At 43.4% G+C, this 20,324-nt stretch overlaps 1 protein-coding gene across 1 annotated transcript in view; it reads left to right on the forward strand.

Annotated features, from left to right (window-relative positions):
- Positions 1–20,324, forward strand: part of HOMER2 (homer scaffolding protein 2) — a 158,951-nt gene that overhangs the window by 129,857 nt on the left and 8,770 nt on the right. The window contains exons 3-4 of the mRNA XM_012000673.1: positions 4,107–4,238; positions 15,221–15,313. Of these exons, the coding sequence (XP_011856063.1) occupies positions 4,107–4,238; positions 15,221–15,313 (225 nt within the window). The remainder of the gene's footprint in view (positions 1–4,106; positions 4,239–15,220; positions 15,314–20,324) is intronic.

A 20,324-nucleotide genomic window follows, 5' to 3' on the forward strand; every position in this document is an offset into this window, starting at 1 on the left:
CTTTTCTTTCTTTTTTGAGGTAGGGTCTCACTTTTGTCACCCAGGCTGGAGTACAGTGATGTGATCACGGCTCACTGCAGCCTTGACCTCCCAAGCCCCAGGTGATCCTCCTGCCTCAGTCCCCTGAGTAACTGGGACTATAGGTACACACCACCATGCCCTGCTCATTTTTGTATTTTTAGTTGAGATGGGGTTTTGCCATGTTGTCCAGGCTGGTCTCGAACTCCTGGGCTCAAGCAATCCACCTGCCTTTGCCTCCCAAAGTGCTAGGATTACAGGCATGAGCCTGCAAACTACGATTAATATATTCAAGGAAACAGAGGGAATGTGGACAAAATAGATGAAAGGAAGGAGAATATTCCCAGAGACTTAGAATTTTGTTTTTGAAAGAACCAAATGGACATTCTAGAACTAAAAAATAACAATATCTGAAATTAAGATAACAATAGATAGATTTAACAGGAGATTGGATACATCAGTGACCAGGATTAGTGACCTGGAAAGCAGATTAATAGAAAATACCCAAATAGAATCAGAGAGAACCAAGAATCAGGGAAAAAATAATTGATGAGTGTAAAAAATATTGGGCATGGCCAGCATGGTGGCTCCTGTCTATAGTCCCAGCATTTTGGAAGGCTGAGGCAGATGGATTGGTCGAGCCCAGGAGTTTGAGACCAGCCAGGGCAACATGGCAAAACTCCATCTGTACAAAAAATACAAAAATTAGCCGGGCATGGTGGTGCACACCTGTAATCCCAGCTACTTGGAAGGTTGAGATGGGGGGATCACTTTAGCCCAGGAGGTTGAGGCTGCAGTGAGCCATGTTTGTGCCACTTCACTCTATCCTGGGCAACAGAGCAAGACCCTATCTCAAAGAGAAATGTTGGACACACTCAAAAAGCCTAGCAGGTCTGTAATTGGAGTCCCAGAAGTAGAAGCAAGGAGAGAGAATAGAGCGGAAGCAATATTCATGGAGAGAATGAGAATTTTCTAAAAACTAATGAGTCTACAGATTTAAGAAGCTGAATGAACCTCCAGCCATCATAAATAGACTTAGCTCTTGAAATCAGTCCATTGTTGCTTTGTAAGTAAGACATGCATTGTATGCTTTTTAGCCACTTATTTGTTTTATAACCTTGAACAGGTCACTTGACCTTGTTCAGCCTCAGTTTCGCCATCTGAAAAAAATAGGGATTAAAGACTGTGAAAAAGTGCCCTAGAAACTAAGTTTTAAAGAAATAGCAGGGGGTATCACCATTGTTATTCCAGCTTGACTGCCTCTGGGACAGCCTGTTTGGGTGAGCTTAAGAGCCATGTCCTGTACTTTGGCCAGCCTCCTCCCATTGCTTTTCAAGGGGACTTGGCGTGTGGTGACTAACCTAGGGGCATAGGCCTGCAATGAGGTAGCAGCAGGATTTAAAATGAATCCAGTTTCTGAATGGATGTAGTCATTGCTTTGTCCTCCCAGGATTCTGGTAATTGATAGATGACCAGAGGGCTTTTGGGGGTCATGTGATCCATTCTGATCCGGCTCCCAGCCACACACCTTCCTTAGGTCTGCCTTGGTTCCACTATATCTGTCCTGCTTGGGGCTGAGCCAGAATCCCACCACCCTCCAAGGTCCCATAACTTTGCCCTACACTTGCCAGTAGTTTAGATGTGCATTTTCCACACCCTGCTTCCCTGCCCCTATCTCCTGATAGTGTCCAGTGACAGCAGGCAGATCTCTTGACTTCTCATGTTACATTCAGTTTTCCAGATGGAAAACATTTGGTAAAATGTCCTAACTCACGTGGCCACTGGCATTATGGAAGGGTTATTATAAGGAAAGAAAAAGTCACCTGGACCGTAGCACATGGACATCAGTACTTCATAGATGGGGAAAAGAAGAGAGGCAGTAATGTCTGTTATCTTCATCGTGTATAAAATGAGAAGCAACATGATATAGAAGTTTATTGGACAAGTTTTGGAGTCAGACAACTGGGTTTTTATCTCTAGAGTCTCCTGCTGGCCAGCTTTAATGTGTTACCTTAAGCAAGTTAGTTTAACCTTTCCCAAATCTCGGTCGGGTGCGGTGGCTCATGCCTGTAATCTCAGCACTTTGGGAGGCCGAGGCGGGCGGATCACCTGAGGTCAGGAGTTTGAGAACAGCCTGGCCAACATGATGAAGCCCCTTCTCTACTAAAAATACAAAAATTAGCTGGGCGTGGTGGCACACACCTGTAATACCAGCTACTCAGGAGGCTGAGGCAGGAGAATCGCTTGAATTTAGGAGGCGGAGGTTGCAGTGATCCTTGATCATGCCATTGCACTCCAGCCTGGGCGACAGAGCAAGAATCCGTCTCAAAAAAGTCAAACAAACAAACAAAAAAAAAAACTTTCCCAAATCTCAGTTACTTCTGTGAAATGAAGAAATAGTCATATGCATAGGCTTGTTGTAAGGTTTAAGTGAACTGATATGAATCAGGCACTCAATAAGTGTTCAACAAATAGTAATTGCTGTTGTTAGTATTCTAAAAATTATTTTACCAGCTAAGCCAAGGTTTTCTCTTGAGCCAGTGGCTTATCAGCAAACTCAATAGTCTAATAGATAGATAAATGTAGATATAGCAATAGCAATGATACTTCTACTACTAGTGACAGCTGTCACTTACTGTCTGGATCCCTTTAGTTAAGGCAAGAATTTGTATCTGGAAGGTCTGTCCTTTAGCAAAATAGTAGACTCAGGTTCCTACCATGGAAAGCAAGGGCTATGCCATTCAAACTTTTTTCTCTTCTCTGTTTTATCAGTTACAAGGAAAGTGTTCTGAGTTGACCATTGAGAATAAACAACCTTAGTAAGTAAAATTGCTGGTAGGTTCATTCTTTAGAGTATTTACTTATATTACTCTTATTCTCTGCTCAGATCATCTGATGAGGAAGCAGCCAGTGGTTACTGCCACCCTGCCCTTATGTAGACACCCAGGAATCCTTTATTTCCAAGAGTATTTTTCCTGAGTGTTTCCTAGCGTCTTAGGACTTCCAATGATTTCTACTTAAGTAAGCCATTGTTGATATTTTATAACCCTTATCAATTGTTTGATGTCTCTGCCCTCTTCCTGACTACTTGCCATTGAAAGACCAGGAACCTTGACTCATTCATCTTTGTATCTTTGATTGGCAGAGTGTCTGGTGTATAGTAAATGTTCAATAAATATTTGAATGAATAAATGTACCATGTGCTAGATATTATCTTTTTACCCTTCCACCTCAGATTCATCCTCTACCCTTCTTGACACTGCTCTGGTCCCTGAGGGGCTAACTTGCAGGCATCAGTGGGCTCCCACGCCCTCTAGCTTCTAGCTGGGTTTGTCCAATGGCAACTGGAGATCAAAGGGAGAGGCGAGAGTGTTTGCTCCCCCAGTTTCCCACTCCTGTGAGGTCGCCATGTGCTGACTGTATCCCTCAACAGAAGGTAACCTCTCTTTTCAAGGTAGCTTGCTCTATGTGACCCCTCCCCCTTCCAGGGTCTGTAGCCACTCCATCCCCTTATTCTTTTAGGCCAAGGATGCTGCACTATCCTTACAGTTTCCCTGTACCCCACTCACACCTGTATAATTAGTTTCTTTGTCAATTAACCCTCTACAAATTATCCTAATTGGACTGTACCTGCTCCTTTCTGTTGGGAAGCAGCAGGCCTTACTTGCTTATAGAGATTTTCAATTGTTTGAGTTGGACATTGGGGCTCCAGGTGACTCATAAAGCGACATAGTGCAGTTCTTCAGAGAATGTGGGACATGACTAGCCATTAAGGGCACTCTGATGCGTGGCAGCTTTGGGTAAATAAATAGCAGTTTGGGAAACTATTATTTGCTTAGGAGAGACTTTCTTCCACAGATAACATGTAGGATCTTATTTTAGACTGACTGTTAAGTCTTTGAAGTTGCCCCTTTTCATGATTGTGTATCTGACTCAGCATGGGTTGTGCCAGGAGAACTTGGGACCATATTTAACAGAGCAGGGGATGCAGGCTTGAAGCACTGGCTTTGCCAACAGAAGACTTTCTAAGGAATGACTTTGTCTCATTCAACATTTAAATTTTCACCCTTTGGGCTATTTTTCTGCAGGTGATCATAAACAGCACAATCACACCGAATATGACCTTCACCAAAACGTCACAGAAGTTTGGGCAGTGGGCCGACAGCAGAGCCAACACGGTGTTTGGTTTGGGGTTTTCCTCTGAGCAGCAGCTGACAAAGGTAACATGGTCCTATCCACAGTACAGTAAGTCCCGCATCAGATGCCATTCTCATTCAGTGATTGTCCACCGAGGGATGTGCCCTTGGTGAGCGGGATTCCTTTCTGGTCTTTGGTTTCACTCCTTCTGGCATCACGGGGCTGCCAAAGCAGGGGCCCTTTTGAAATACCAGGTTCATTGAAGTCATCTGGGGAAAGGAAATTCGTATCTAACAAATGCTGCTTTGGGGCCTGAAGTTGCAGCGTGGCCAGTCCATCCTCCCCTCCAGGTGTCAGCCACTGCTCCCTGTGCCTGGCGGTATCAGCATACAGACTGAGCACTGGCTTGTGTGCCAAAACCAGATCCATTGGGTTTTCAGGACTCTGAGGATTAGGTGACCTTCCTGTGTGAGGTCACAGTTATTGGAGGGTTGTTACTATAGGACTTTCAAGGAAGAGACTGTGTTCCTGCTGCCAAGAATGCATCTTGATGAAATAAGCATGTTACCCCTTTTGAAGTAAGGCACACTTTGTCTCTGACAGCTGTCAATGTCAGTGACTCTGTGGTTGGAGCCCCTGGGGAGTAAGGTGATGCATAATGGAAGCTCTTAGCCTGGACTCCCCATGTCCCTTAAAATGCCACACAGTGGTGTGTGTATGTTGCTTTTTTTTCTAGGGAGAGGATTCATAGCTCCAAGTCACTTCTCCAAGGGGCCTGGGACATACTCCTTGGATGGTTAGAAAGGTGTTGAGGAGCAGATCATGGCTGACTACAGCCTTGGAGAACCCCAAGAACTGAGGGAATAAACTGATCGCCTCTGAGAGGCCTCACTCAGCAGTTTAAAGGGGCTGAGAGCCTGTTTTAGAGACTACATTTCCTTTTAGGGTGGTAGAAGAGCCCTTTGTAAGTATTGAGAATATTTTGGTTTAAGGTAAGACTGACTAGTTTACAAATCAAAGAAATTTACTGGAAGAATGTTGGAGTCTATCAAGGAGTGCAGAGGAGAGTTGCAAATCCAGGAAAGGGCCAGAGCCAGACTTGCTTCCGGCAGCTTGGCTCTAGGAGTTGTTTTTCTCTAGACTCTTGCTGTGAACATCTGACTGACTGACTGGACAAGTGCTGACCCAGCCTCTGCTCTGCTGACACCATGCTCGGCACTGAGGATACAGAGATGTGGCCCCTGTTCCAAGGCTTCATAAATTTCCAGATTCTTGCAGAATTGACAGAGTTGCCTAGAACACATTTGGCTGCTTGGGTTACTTGTGTGTATTGAAGACAATTTTCAAAGAGTGGGAAATTAGGGTGAGTCAGAAAGCTCCCCACAGTAGGAGCCTGCTAACTTGTCCCCTTCCTTTGTCCAGTGTGTGTGCATGTATGTGTATACTCACATATGTGTGTGCACACACACACTTCCAAGGAGGTCCCCAGCGCACAGATCCAGCCATCAGATACCCAGTCACAAATGAGCTCCCCAGTGGGGATACTCCACAGACTGTCCTCCTCTGCATCCCAAGGTACTTCCATGAGGACTCTGTTTCCTTAGATGCCTGAGAAGCCCAAAATGACCTGGTGGCACTCTGAGCATCCACCCTTGTGCCACCCTCTCACAGAAGCATTCTTTCCTGGGTAGTAAAACCTCCAGATCACCAGGGCCTGGAAACATGGGCAAAAGGCAAAAATCTCAAGGGCAGGTCATTGGAGATAGTTATGGGAGACGTCCTCTCCGTCCACAATCCCTCAGTTCCAGGATTACAGCACACAAGCCCAGGATGTTCAGCAGGCACGAGTGCAGCACAGTTCTGCAAGGCCTGCCACTTCTGGCTGATAAGGTACCTGGGAGGAGCTGAGAATCCTATGGCAACCAGACTCTTGCTTACCTTCATGTGCAGAGAAGTGAGTTCTCTGCAGCCTCACTTGGTTTGAAGCAGTGTCGTGTGGGATAGAAAGTATTGGGTAAATCTTTGGCTGGTATGGCTGGCAGAGGCATGGCAGTCCACAGTGTCTATTCTGGTGATAAATCACTCTTCCCCTGGAAGAAGGGGCCCAGTGGAATCAGCCTTCAGCAGGGAGCTGCCTGGTACCTAGAGGTGTGATGCTTGGCGTGGGTCACTGTGTTGGCAGTAGGACACTCAGCAGGCCCAGGAGGTCAGGGTGGCCATAGAGAGCAGGAGTATGTGTTTTCAAGGCCATTTGGTGCCCTTTCCCCTGGCACCATGGCCAGTGTGTCCTCAAGTCTTTTGAGTACGTACCAGGCTGCCTAGAGAAAGTGAATGACTGGGTATCCATAGAACAGCCCTTCCTGCCGCCTAGTTTGAAATATTCTCTTTTGCTGTAAAGGCCTCTGAAGAGCATGCATGTGGAATATGAGTATTTTCAGGCTCTGGTTCCATTTGGACCCATTGGTATTGCTGTTTCTCAAACCTCTTTGTCACCTTGTTTCTTCCCAGTTCCTCCTCATGCAGCTAGGCCCTTAACCATTCCCGCCGAGATGTCAAATCCAGGCCGCCTTTGCTGTGCGTGTGGCACCATGAGATGTTCAGGGTTTGCCCACAGGGAGGATTTCCCTTTTCTGTCGTCTGCCCAACAACAGGATAGCTGGAGGGAAGTCGTGGCACTGAGGTGTGTGAGGGAAGCTGTGGAGAGTTCACTGTTGATGGAGTGTCCAGGATTTTCAGGGTGGGTAAGGCTGCTAAGGTCCAGTCTTGGAAGGCTTTATTGGTCATGCCAGAGCTTCTGGACTTTGTCCTATGGCCTGAGAAGGATTTTAAGTCCAGAAGGAAAATGATCAGATTTGCATTTTAGGTAGAATTTTTTCTGGCAGCAAGTCAGATTAGATTGTTTTAGTCTGGGGTAGAGCTGATGAAGGGTTAAGAGTTGGAGAAATTTTAAAAAGACCGAGGCGCAAATATTGGCAAAACTGGGTGAACGAAAGAGGAAGAAGACATTCTGGGGTGATGAGGGATGGTGGGTAGTGAGGCTGTTTTCTGAAACGGGGAAGAGGAACAGGAACAGGTGCCGTGAGGAGCAGAGAGAATTTGTTTAAAGCAGAAGCAAATGTGATGGTGACTTGTTGAAAGAATAATTAGCTGGAACCTCTGTCTGAGGGGGGAGTGGGGGTGTGTGCTTTCCCTCCTGAAGTGGTGCTTGGTGAGGAAGGGTGTGTTGGGAACCCCCTCTGCCTCAGCCGAGTGGCCCCTTCCCACACCTGCCTCATATCCAGACAACTAGGCTTGGGAGCTTCTGTCCGAGACGTGGTCCCTGGGAGGCCCGTCCTGGTCATATGCTCCTGATCCCTCCCAGGGCTGGGAGTTCTTCCCCGAAGCCAAGGGTGGTTTGAGAGAATCACTTACAGCTGCCTGGAACAATTTCTTCAATCTTTAAAGGAACCCAAGCAGCTAGGTAGAAAGGGGTAAGGTTTCTATGAAAAGAATCGACAGCAGAGAGAACTCCAAACGAAAACCAGAACACGTTGTCCAAGTTAAATGCTCTGTGCCCCTGCAAACTGAAGAGACCTTGAGCTGTGCTTGCTTCCAAGGATGGCCACCCCTAATTTTTCCCAGACAGAAGAAAATGTCCTATCATTAAGGAGGAGTGCACTGTCCTCCCAAGCCACTCAGCCTCTGGTGCAGTGCTGGAGTTCTGCTCTGTGCCCACAACCTCCATCATCACAAAGACTTGTCAAGGAAGCCCTCAGATAACCCCTTTGTCCAAACGTTTCAAATCAACTTCTTCGCCTGCTCTCTGAAGGAAATGATTAACCACACACTGGTAAATTATCATGAAGTTAGTCTGGCCATCTCAACAAGTGACAGTTAGCTAGCACAGAGGAGCTTGGCCTTGAGGGCTCCCAAGGTGTGTGCTGAGGGGACAGCCAGGCTGAGTATTCCTGACCTCCCAGAGCAACCACCCACAGCCCTGTAGGGGAATGGTAATCAAGCACTATAACTAGGCTAGAGAAAGGAACACCAGTGTGGACATTTTCATCTAAGAACACTTTATATATACTTCCCTCTCTACCCCCCAGAAAGAAAATTAGATGCCTTGGTCTTAACTGCTCCATTATAAGGATTATTTCCCAACCACAGTCCAAAAAGTATTATTACAGGGCAATTTTCTGCTCTTTAGATAGGCTGTCCAAAAATAGTAGAAGCTGTGTTTTCTCAGAAGTAAACTGGGACTCGTCTGTCCATCCACTGGAGAGGACATAAAACCCCAGCCTACTGAAGGAAATTGAAAAGGGACTTGCATGTTCTGATAAAAGGAAGAGCTTATGAAAGGAGACAGAAGGAGGAGCAAATGTAAGAATGAGCCAGAGGTTAAAGTTTAGATTCTTTGTGGCATTTGACCTCGAGTTGTCACTGTTCTAAGTTTGGTTCCATCTTATTCGTTACAGACAGAAGGAAACACATTCTGCCCTTAACGGGGAGTGACCCAGGATGGCGTTGCCAGTGCACTGTGGTTGATCTAGCCAAACCCTGATACATGCATGGCATTTACTTTTGTCCCATTTCAGTGATTTCATCTGTAATTCAAATTTGTCCCCGTATAGTCACTTTAATTCACTCAGTGTCATTGTAAGAACATTGTTTTATCTCCTCCCCTTCTGGGTCCTGATTTAACAGCTAATTTTTAAAATGGAGGATATTAATAATTATTTTGACATGTTTTAGGTAGAATGCTTTTGGTTGCAGGTAACAGGTAACCTAATCACAGTGCTTAAATACATGGGGTAATTTCTTCTCATGTGAAGGAGAAGTCCTGAGGCAGGTGGTTGCTGGTACAGTGGCTCCATGATGTTGGGTCTGACGGATCTGCATGGATTTCATTTGTTTCTTTTTTCTTTTATTGGCCTTTCCTTTATGGTGATAAGATGACTTTTCAAGCTCTACCCATCACACCTGCATTCTTGGCGAGAGGGAGGAGGAAGAGGCTGGTACCACAGCAACCCCCCTGGCAGATTTCTTGGGCCCCATTGTCAATGCTGGGTTCCTGGCCCATTCCCCTACCCCATCAAAAACCAGGGAAACGGGTTTCCATGATTGGCTTAAACTAGCTTTCATTCTCTAGCACCTAGGAAATTTCCTGCTCCAGAAAAACTTGAGATTCTTTTAAGCTAAGGGAAAGGAAACAGATTTTAAATAAGCAAACAGTAGTGTTTGCCGCAGGTCTTCAATGGCTAAGGCCAAAAAAGCCACAAATGAAATCAAACAGTAATGGTCTCATTTTCTATCATGATAATGATTTTGTTTAAAATTATTACCACAATTTTAATAAGTACCAAAAAATGACCTTAATGAAGATATGAGAATTTGGCAATATATTTTAGAAACCTTTGTGGTTTCAATATCCTTTGATCCATGGATTTCATTGACAAGAATCTATTCTAAGGAAACAATTGTAACTGGGTATAAAGATTTCACTACAAAGATTGCAACCTCATTTATAACAGAAAAAAAAGCCCTAATATCCAGTAGTAGGAAATTAGTTAAACTGCGGTGTATCCTTCAGGGTAATATGTAGCGATCAAGATGTGTAGTAGAGGCTGGGCGTGGTGGCTCACGCCTGTAATCCTAGCACTTTGGGAGACCGAGGCAGGTGGATCACCTGAGGTCAAGAGTTCGAGACCAGCCTGGCCAACATTGTGAAACCCTGTCTCCACTAAAAATACAAAAATTAGCCAGGTGTGGGTGGCAGGCACCTGTAATCCCAGTTACTCAGGAGGCTGCAACAGGATCACTTGAACCTGGGAGGCAGAAGTTGCAGTGAACAAGATCACGCCACTGCACTCCAGCCTGAGCAACAGAGTGAGACTCTGTCTCAAAAAAAAAAAAGATGTAGTAGAAGATCATATAATTGCATGGAAGTATTATTATCGTATTGTTTATTTCAAAAGAGGCCATAAAATGAGATATATAATCTGTTTTAAAAGAAATGTAGGTAATGAATGCATATATACAGACAGAAATATATCAGAAGGTTATGTGGTTCTTATCTTGGATGATGGTGTTGCAGGCCAGGGGAGCTCATAAACTGGGGCTCCACCTGGGAAGGTTCTTGGCTTTGCCCAGGAGGGAACTGAGGGGTGAGTTGGTGGTAGAAGAAAATAGCTTTATTGAGGTGGCAGTGTTACAGCTCTGTGGCTGCTCCTGCAGAGCAGGGCTACCCTGTAGGCAGTGTGTCGAGAGTAGCAGCTGTGGGGCAGTTCTGTGGTCACATTTTTACCTACTTTTAATTACATGCAAATTAAGGGGCAGGTTATTCAAACATTTCCAAAAAGAGGGTGGTAACTTCTAGGTCATTGCCAGGGAATGGGTAAACTGTCATGGCTCTGGTGAGCGCATTAGCCAGTCTACAATCTGGTCCAGAGTTGAGTCCTGCCTCCTACCTCAATGGGACCGTAGGTCTAAATATATATATAGCTGGGCACAGTGGCTCATGCCTGTAATCCCAGCACTTTGGGAGGCCAAGACAGGCGAATCACCTGAGGTCAGGAGTTTGAGACTAGCCTGGCCAACATGGTGAAGCCCCGTCTCTACTAAAAATACAAAATTAGCCGGGCGTGGTGGCGCATGCCTGTAATCTCAGCTACTCAGTAGGAGGCTGAGGCAGGAGAATCACCTGAGCCCGGGAGGTGGAGGTTGCAGTTAGCTGAGATTGCACCACTGCACTCCAGCCTGGGCGATAGAGCAAGATGCAGTCTCAAAAGGAAAAAAAAAAAAAAAAAATATATATATATATATATATATGTAAAATAAATAAGTTATATATGTAACTTATGTAACTTAAAAGTTAAAAAATACGTATTTTTCCAGATCATCTTCCTCCTTCCACCCTCCACCCTCCAATAGGCCTCTGTGTGTGTTGTTCCTCTCTATATGTCCATGTGTTCTCATCATTTAGCTCCTACTTACAAGTGACAAATGGGATCTAATTAACCTAAAGAGATTCTGTACAGCAGAAGAGACTATCAGCAGAATAAACAGACAACCTACAGAATGGGAGAACATTTTTGCAACTATGCATCTGGCAAAGGTCTAATATCCAGCATCTATAAGGAACTTAAATTTACAACAACAACCAAAAAAAAAACACATTAAAAAGCGGGCAAAGGACGTGAACAGACACTTTTCAAAAGAAGACATACATGCAGCCAACAATCATATGAAAAAAATATTTTTTCTAAATTGTATTTTCCAAATTTACAAGCATATATGTTTTGTTTTTTTTAAGAATAAGGGGGAAATATTAGAAAATGCAAGACTTGGAGGGAGGCGATTTTTCACCAAAGGACAATTACTAGACGGCTCTCATGACTGGCACTTCTGCTAGTTGGAGGCTTTGAGAGGAAGTTTCTCTCTGTAATTCTCCTAGGACCCACTGGGTTGTTTCCAGTGTTCGTATTTGTAGACAATGCTGGAACTAACATCTTGGTATTGAGGGCCTTTTTTCCCCACATATTCCCAATTATTTTTGCAGAATCGTTTCCCAGAAGCAGTATTACTGGGTCAGTAGGTATGAATGTTTTTTTCACTAACGAGACATATTTCCAAATAGTTTCTCAGTGGGGCTGCACCAGTACACAACACTACCAGAAATACCTTGCCAGCACAGGGAATCTAATTGTCTTCAGGGTTTGCTCATTTCACAGGCAAACAATGGTACCTCATTATTTTGATTTGCATTTCCAACAAGGCTGAATAGTCTTTTTTATAAGTAGTTATTGCATTTTTTATTCCTGAATTTTGCCATTTATCTATTGGGCTTTTCATACTTTTCAGTTTGTACAAACTCTTGCCATACTAAAGAAAATAGCCCTTTTTCTGTTGTACTAACCTAGCTATAGATATTTTCCCAAGGCTGTTGTTTCCCTTCTGGTTTAGTTTTTTTTTTTTTTTTTCCTTTTATATTCAAAAGCTTTAAATTGTTACGTAGTGAAGTCTGTCACTTTTGTGGGTTTTTAAGAAATTTCTTCCAAGTTTAGAAAATTATCCACCCACCTCTCAAGCAGAAGCTTGATACATGCTCAGTTCTGTTTGCATCCAGATTTTTTTTCTTCAGGAGCATCCTGATTTTTTAAAGTTTTATTTTATTTTTCTTGCCCCTTTAACTCATCAGTAATTTATCATGCTACAGGGTTGTGGGATTTAAATTCATTTCTCTCAGTTTACTAAAGTTATCCCAATTATATGTTGAATAATCTTCCTCATTAATCTCTGATTCCCCCTTAGTCATAAGCTAATTTTTTATATAAAAGGTGAGGCCCATTTCTCACCCATTTGTTCTGTTCCATCATGCATCTACTAATACCACACCTTTAAAAATGATTATTTACTTAAAATGTATCTGATAGGATATATTAGTCCATTTTCACACTGCTGATAAAGATATACTCAAGACTGGGCAATTTACAAAAGAAAGAGGCTTATTGGATTTACAGTTCCATGTGGCCAGGAGGGCCTCACAATCATGGCGGAAGGTGAAAGGCACATCTCACATGGCAGCAGTTGAGAGAAGAGAGCTTATGTGGGGAAACTCATTTTTAAAACCATCAGATCTCCTGAGACTTATTCACTATCATAAGAACAGCACAGGAGAGACCCGTCCCGATGATTCAGGTACCTCCCACCAGGTTCTTCCCATGACATGTGGGAATTGTGGGAGTTACAATTCAAGATGAGATTTGGGTGGAGACACAGAGCCAAACCATATCTTTCAATTCCCTCCCAAATCTCATGTCGTCACATTTCAAAACCAGTCATGCCTTCCCAACAGTCCCCCAAGGTCTTAACTCATTTTAGCATTAACTCAGAAGTCCACAGTCCTGTCTCATCTGAGACAAGGCAAGTCCCTTCTGCCTATGAGCCAGTAAAATCAAAAACAAGTTACTTCCTAGGTACAATGGGGGTACAGGCATTGGGTAAATACACCTGTTCCAAATGGGAGAAATTGACCAAAACAAAGGGGCTACAGGCCCCATGCAAGTCCAAAATCCATCAGGGCAGTCAAATCTTAAAGTTCCAAAATGATCTCCTTTGACTCCATGTCTCACATCCAGGTCACGCTGATGAAAGAGGTGAGCTCCCACGGTCTTGGGCAGCTCTGCCCCTGTGGCTTTGCAAGGTACAGCCTCTCTCCTGGCTACTTTCATGGGCTGGCATTGAGTGTTTGTGGCTTTATCCAGGCGCATGGTGCAAACTGTTGGTTGATCTACCATTCTGGGGTCTGGAGAACAGTGGCCCTCTTATCACAGCTCCACTAGGCAGTGCCCCAGTGGGGACTCTGGGGGTGGCTTTGACCCCACATTTCCCTTCTGCACTGCCCTAGCAGAGGTTCTCCATGAGAGTCCCGCCCCTGCATCAAACTTCTGCCTGGACATCCAGACGTTTCCATACATCCTCTGAAATAGGCAGAGGTTAGCAAACCTCAATTCTTGACTTCCGTGCACCTACAGGCCCAACACCACGTGGAAGCTGTCAAGGCTTTGGGCTTGCACCTTTGAAGCCATGGCCCAAGCTGTCCCTTGGCCCCTCCTAGTCACAGCTGGAGCAGCTGGGACGCAGATCACCAAGTGCGTAAACTGCACACAGCATGGGAATCCTGCCAAAGCTTGGGGACACAGCCAAACCATATCATAGGGCTTATCCTACCTCATTATATTTTAAGCTTATTGTCTGAAATTTTCTCTTTAATTCTCACCTGTTTGGATGTAAACAAAATCTTTTTGTTAGATAGACTTGGAGCTCCTTTGAAGACAGGAACCAAGTCTTTTACATGATTTTTTTTTTCCTAAAGTGGGCAGGGCTGTGCAAGCCTAGAACTTGTTCATTCACTGAACAAACTTATTTGTACATCCCTGCTTTCTACCAGGTATGGGAGGAGGGTGCAAAGAGGAAAGATGTGGACCCTGCCACAAAGGAGTTTGTGATAATGATGTTTTTCCTTAAGAGGTCCCCAAAAAGAAAAAGTGAGGGAGGCTTTGTTCATCCCTGCTGGACCTCACGTTTTAAGCAATAGGTAATGTGATTTTCCTCTGCCAGCAATGCAATAGTTAAATAGGAAGCCTCCCCAGCTGTGGCTTTATTGACAGGGCCTGCAACACAGGCCAGAACAGAAAGACTGACCTTTTCTGCTTACCCTAGGGTGCTGGGTTCACCTACATGTGTTACCTAGCAAAGTTTCCTAAAGCAGACCACTGTTGTCGGCATTGTGAAGATACTCAGAGGATAGCCTGTGCTCAGAAATAAATGAGTTCTCAATAAAACCTGCAGAATTGTTGGTAGCCTTGCGACTTGCTAGTTTTGTTTTGTCTGCAACCATATTTAGCTCTTACTTTGTAATATATACCAGCACTATCACAGGCTGTTCTCTGTTCGAACAATGAATTTGCTAATTAAAATTGGCCACCTTGTCAGTGACAATAAGCTAGTGAGTGATATGATTGTCCCAGGACTTGAAGAATTGTTTTATTATGGAACTATTAAGATATGAATAAAAAGTAGAGGGCATAGTATGATGAACACCCATATACACATGACCTAGATTTAACAGTTGTTAACATTTTATCACATATCTTCATCTCTTTTATTGTTGTTGAAGTACTTTAAACTGTAAGCATCAAGACATTTCATATGTAAATACTTAGTATTCATCTAGAGAAAAATGACATTAAAAGGTTTTGGATCTTTTCAGTATGGATTGTGAAGTTTTCCATGGATTTCTTTTGTGGTATAGCCAAATTTCATTTGCCATTTTTGTATTAGTTTGTTTTTAATACATCATCATCAAACTAGGTTCAGTAGCTTAGATATTGGTTCAGATCTGACCTTGCCAAGGGCTGTTTACTGGAACATACATCCTTATATTCATTTAATAGCAAATAAAATTCTTCTGGATTTATACAGAATGTATGGGCCTAAAATGGATGCAAAATAAATAAAGGTGGGTTCTGAATACCAGCCATGAATGAAGTTAATAAAAGCCTTAATAACTATTCTTCATGTTCAGTTTGCAGAGAAATTCCAGGAGGTGAAAGAAGCTGCCAAGATAGCCAAAGACAAGACGCAGGAGAAAATCGAGACCTCAAGTGATCATTCCCAAGTAAGACATTTGTCCATGAAGTAAATCTCAGTGGGGTTGGTGATGGGGACTCTTTGTTCCTTGTCACTTCTGGCCAGAAATAGGGAATTTTGACAGTAGGTCATTTTGAAGGCTTTTTCAATGATTAGCCTGATCACAGTGACATGTTTTTATGAGACTCTTGAATTTTTTAGGCTGTGATACTGTATTTCTGACAGAAAATGGTTGATGAGATTCAAGTTAATGCACATCCTGGCCCCAGAGAGACATTCTGTAGTCATTGTGTTTAAATGCCAGTGGCGATACAGCATGTCTCCTGGCTGTGCTGGGAGGTGAGTTTCTATGTAGGGTACCTTGTGCCCACAAGAGAGAGACTTGATGTCAGATAGCCCTTGTGTTCATCTCCGGTTTTAACAGAGGTCAGGTGTAAGATGGTATTCCAACAGTTCTGTCTTAACAGAGGAGATCTGGCTTGACCAGGAATTGAATAGTCTGTCGAAAGTGTGATGATTGACTGAAAAGGACCTGTTTTAACCTGAAATGAACACACCAGGTTCTCCAGACCCGCTTTCCTGATGTCTAGATTAGTATATGTGGTGGTGGGGGAAGTCTTGACCTAGTGACAGGGTTATATGTAGAAAGCCAGGGAAAGGGAGACTTCAGGAGAGAAGACTTAGGGGCAGGAGTAAGTGTGATGTACTAGCAAGGTAGCCGGGAGTCTGCCTAGTGGCAGCTGAGGCGTGCTGTGGGAGGCATGGGGGTGTGCTTGGAGAAACTGTGAAGACCTAGAATTCTTCATTAGTGGGTAATTTATTATTTATTAGCTATTTGTTTAATTATTCTTGGGTAGTTGGTGGACACTGGAAGTGTTTTGTGACTGTTGATCTGAATATCACCAGAGAGGGTCAGCTTGCTTGCAGATGGTAAGGCAGGCACGGAGGGACTGAGGGCAGAAAGATTGTTGAGGGGACTGTGAAGGAGAGAATGGCTGGGTCAGGAAAGCCCAGGGAGGGGGTCGCAAATGAGGACAGGGTGCAGGAAGAGAACCAGAAGGCCTGGGCATCTTGAGCAGTCAAGATCGATGCTCTAGACTTGACCATCAGCCTCACAGGGGCAGTAGCTGCAGCCTCAGGTACACAAAGAAGTAGTGGAGAGAGGAGGGCAGATGCTGGAGCCCTAGGAAATAGGCCCAGTTATGAAATGGGAGCCAGCAAAGAAGACAGGAAGGGAGAAATTCCAGCATCGCTGAACCCCAGGAGGGAGTACACCCAACATGTCGGTGCTCAGAGGAGGGAAGAGAATGCCGAGAGGGACCCTGGGTTTGTTAGCGCTATGGCTGACCCTTGGGACAGGAGATTTGGTTGTTCAGGATGTTTCACAAAGGCAGAACCTATGTCTGCCTTGAGTTATCTTTCCAATACCTTGTTCTGGCCTCATCATACAAAATATACCCACATGGACCTATGGAAATACATGTGAATTCAATTTCAGGTAGACAGGAACTTTCCTGAATCTTTCTAAATAATCTAAGATCTAAGTGATATCATTAATTTTGTATGCTAATTACTTGATTAATCTCTGAGGATCTATGAAATTCAGCATCTGAAATGGTCCGTGATCTAGAAAGTTTCTAATATACTATCTTTTTCAGAATACCACATAGTACAGTGATATCTTTGAGTTTAATATCTGAATTTCTGTATATTTTGTTTTAATATTTGCTCCCTCTCAAAAGTTTGTTTTATTTATTTGAGACGGGGTCTTGCTATGCTTCCCAGTCTGGCCTCGAGCCCCTGGGCTCGAGTAGCCCTCCTGCCTTGACCTCCCAGGTAGCTGGGACTACAGGCATAAGCTAAGTATTTTAAATCTTAAAAATACATGTATACGTAATAAGATGTTATTTAATGTATATGCATTATTTAGGAATGACTTTTTGTTTCTAAGCTTTAGCTGTATTTACCCTTCCTGATATTTCCCCAGGTATAGAGGTTATTGTATGTATTTTTTTAATGCTGGGTACAGTAGCTCACACCTGTAATCTCAGCGCTTTGGGAAGCTGAGGCCAGTGGACCTGAGCTCATGAGACCAGCCTGGGCAACATGGCGAAACCCCATCTCTATTTAAAGAAAAAAGGAAAGACTATTTTTTTGTTTTTTTGTTTGTTTATTTTTAAGACAGAGACTCACTCTGTTGCCCAGGCTGGAGTGCAGTGGCACAGTCTCAGCTTGCTGCAACCTCTGCTTACTGCAACCTCTGCCTCCCAGGTTCAAGTGATTCTCCTGCCTCAGCCTCTCGAGTAGCTGGGATTACAGGCATGCGCCACCATGCCCGGATAATTTTTTTGTATTTAATAGAGACGGAGTTTCACCATGTTGGCCAGGCTGATCTCAAACTCCTGACCTCAGGTGATCTGCCTGCCTCAGCCTCCCATAGTGCTAGGATTACAGGCGTGAGCCACTGCACCCGGCCCTTGTATGCTTTTTAAAATTAGTAATCACACAATTACTTGGTTTCCTGAATCTCTTAGAATATGAACACTTTTAAGTTTTCCGAATAGTTGGATATTTAAACAGCCTAATTACAAAAACACTTAATGCAGGGCTGTTTTGTGACTATAAATGTAATACATGTTTATTGTATAAAGGAAAAATATACTATACTATAAAGAAGGAAATAAAAATCGTCTACCTTCTCACCACTTGAAGATATTTTGTTAGTGTTTTGGTGTGTATCTTTCTAACATAGATTTCCAGCATACATTTTATATTATACCTTTCAACTTTATGTCATGATTATTCCTTTTCAAAACTGTTTTAATGACTGGACAGCATTCTAGTATTTGTATCACAGCTTATTCGGTTAACCTTCCATAATTCGGGACATCTGCATTTCTAATTTTTCACTAATATAAATAACACTGTGATGAACGTTCTTGCATATCTTTGTGCATTTGGTGGTTTCTGCATAGCTTCTTGAAATGGAGATATTGGGTTAAAGGTATGGATGTTTTTAAAGCTTTTGATGCATACCACAAACTTAGCCTGCAGAAAATACCATTCTAACTCCCACCTGCAGTGAATAAGGCTTTTTCTTCCCACACCCTCATTAGTAAAGCTTTGTTAATTTGACAGATGAAAAGTCCTTCCTTCCTCCCTTCCTTCCTTCCTCCCTCTTTCTCCCTTTCTCTCTCTTTCTCCCTTTCTCTCTCTCTCTCTCTCTTTCTCTCTTTCTCTTTCTCTCTCTTCTATTTTCTATCTTTCTTTCTTTTTTGAGACAGAGTCTTCCTGTGTCGCCTAGGCTGGAGTGCAGTGGTGTGATCTCAGCTCACTGCAACCGCCGCCACCCAGGTTCAAGGGATCCTCCCGCCTCAGCTTCCCCAATAGCTGGGATTACAGGCGCCTGCCACCACGCCTGGCTAATTTTTGTAATTTTAGTAGAGACACAGCTTCACCATATTGGCCAGGCTGGTCCTGAACTATTGACCTCAAGTGATCTGCCTACCTTGGCCTCCCAAAGTGCTGAGATTACAGGTGTGAGCCACCATGCCTGGCCTTAATTTTGTATTCCTTTACTAGTGAGATTAAATATTTTTTATGTTTATCGATTGTATGCTTTTCTTCTTTTGTAAATATCAATTACCTACCCCTTTTTTAAGGTGTTCATCTTTTGTGGTATTGATTTTCAAGAGCTTTATTTTTTAAACACAAAAAAAGTTTGAACATATGCAAAGCTAGGCATAATTGTATAATGGACCTTCCTGTACCCATAGTTCAGCTTTAACAATTAGGAAATGATGACCAATTGTTTATGCACCCACTCGTTCCCCCCCCCCATATTTTAAAGCAAATCCCAGATGTTTAATTTCATCAATAAATATTTCAGCATGTAGCTCTAAAAGTTGAGGACTCTAAGAGCTTGTCAATATAGGAAAGATACTAACTTTTTTTTTCTTTTTTTTATTTTGAGACAGAGTTTCCCTCTTGTTGCCCAGGCTGGAGTGCAGTGGCACAGTCTCGGCTCACTGAAACCTCTGCCTCCTGAGTCCTGCCTCAGTCTCACAAGTAGCTGTGATTACAGGCACACACCACCATGCCTGGCCAATTTTTATATTTTTAGTAGAGATGGGGTTTCACTATGTTGGCCAGGCTGGTGTCAAACTCCTGGCCTCAGGAGATCTGCCTGCCTCAGCCTCCCAAAGTGCTGGGATTACAGGCGTGAGCCACTGCGCCCAGCCAACATTTTGTTTTTCCTACGTGCTGCTGCATATATAAGGTTTTTGTTTCATATTCATTTTGTTTATGGCATTTTTTTTTTGAAATTCAGAAATTGAAACTTGGATTTATACACCATTCTCGTCTAGTTCCTTCCTTTGCCCATGTGCTTATTTGAGGCTAAATAACATCTTTCTAAGGTCTTATCTAGCACCAGATGATATTCCACCTCTACATGGTATGACTTACGGAAAACACTTGAGCATATTCATAACAACACTTAGTAAGGGAGCTGGAAAACTTCAGGACCTGGTTCTTGTTTCTTTAATAAATGTGTTGATCTAACTCTCCATAGCCCCAAGATATTTAAGTTGTCTCCATTTCTAATATGTGCTTTTTCATTCCGTGTTTCTAACAGTCCCTCCTCCCTTGTGGCTTCTGCCCTGTGGTATTTCGGGAGACCAGGTCTCCAAGTTTGGTAGGTTTCTCCATAAGGCTTAAGTAAAAAGGCTCTGAGCACTGGCCCAGGTGTTCCCTTGTCAGTAAAGCACACAGACTTTGTGAACTCCATATGGTCTCTTCAGTGCCTTTTTCTTTGGTCTTGATAGTCTTTGTTAGGTTTTGTTTTCTTTTTTTGTTTGTTTGTTTTCTTTTGTTTTTAAACTTGTTAGTCTTTGCTGCATTCTGGTTGGATGAGTTGGTTCATCCACACTCGTAAACAGTTTCTTGTTATGCCTAACTTGCTGCCGATATGCGGGCAAGCAATAACGTGTGAAGATAATTCACTTTGGCCAGGAATCTGGGCGTGAAACCCCATCTTC

The sequence above is a fragment of the Mandrillus leucophaeus genome, unplaced genomic scaffold (genome assembly GCF_000951045.1).
Source record: "Mandrillus leucophaeus isolate KB7577 unplaced genomic scaffold, Mleu.le_1.0 Scaffold639, whole genome shotgun sequence".
NCBI classification, from domain to species: Eukaryota; Metazoa; Chordata; class Mammalia; order Primates; family Cercopithecidae; genus Mandrillus; species Mandrillus leucophaeus.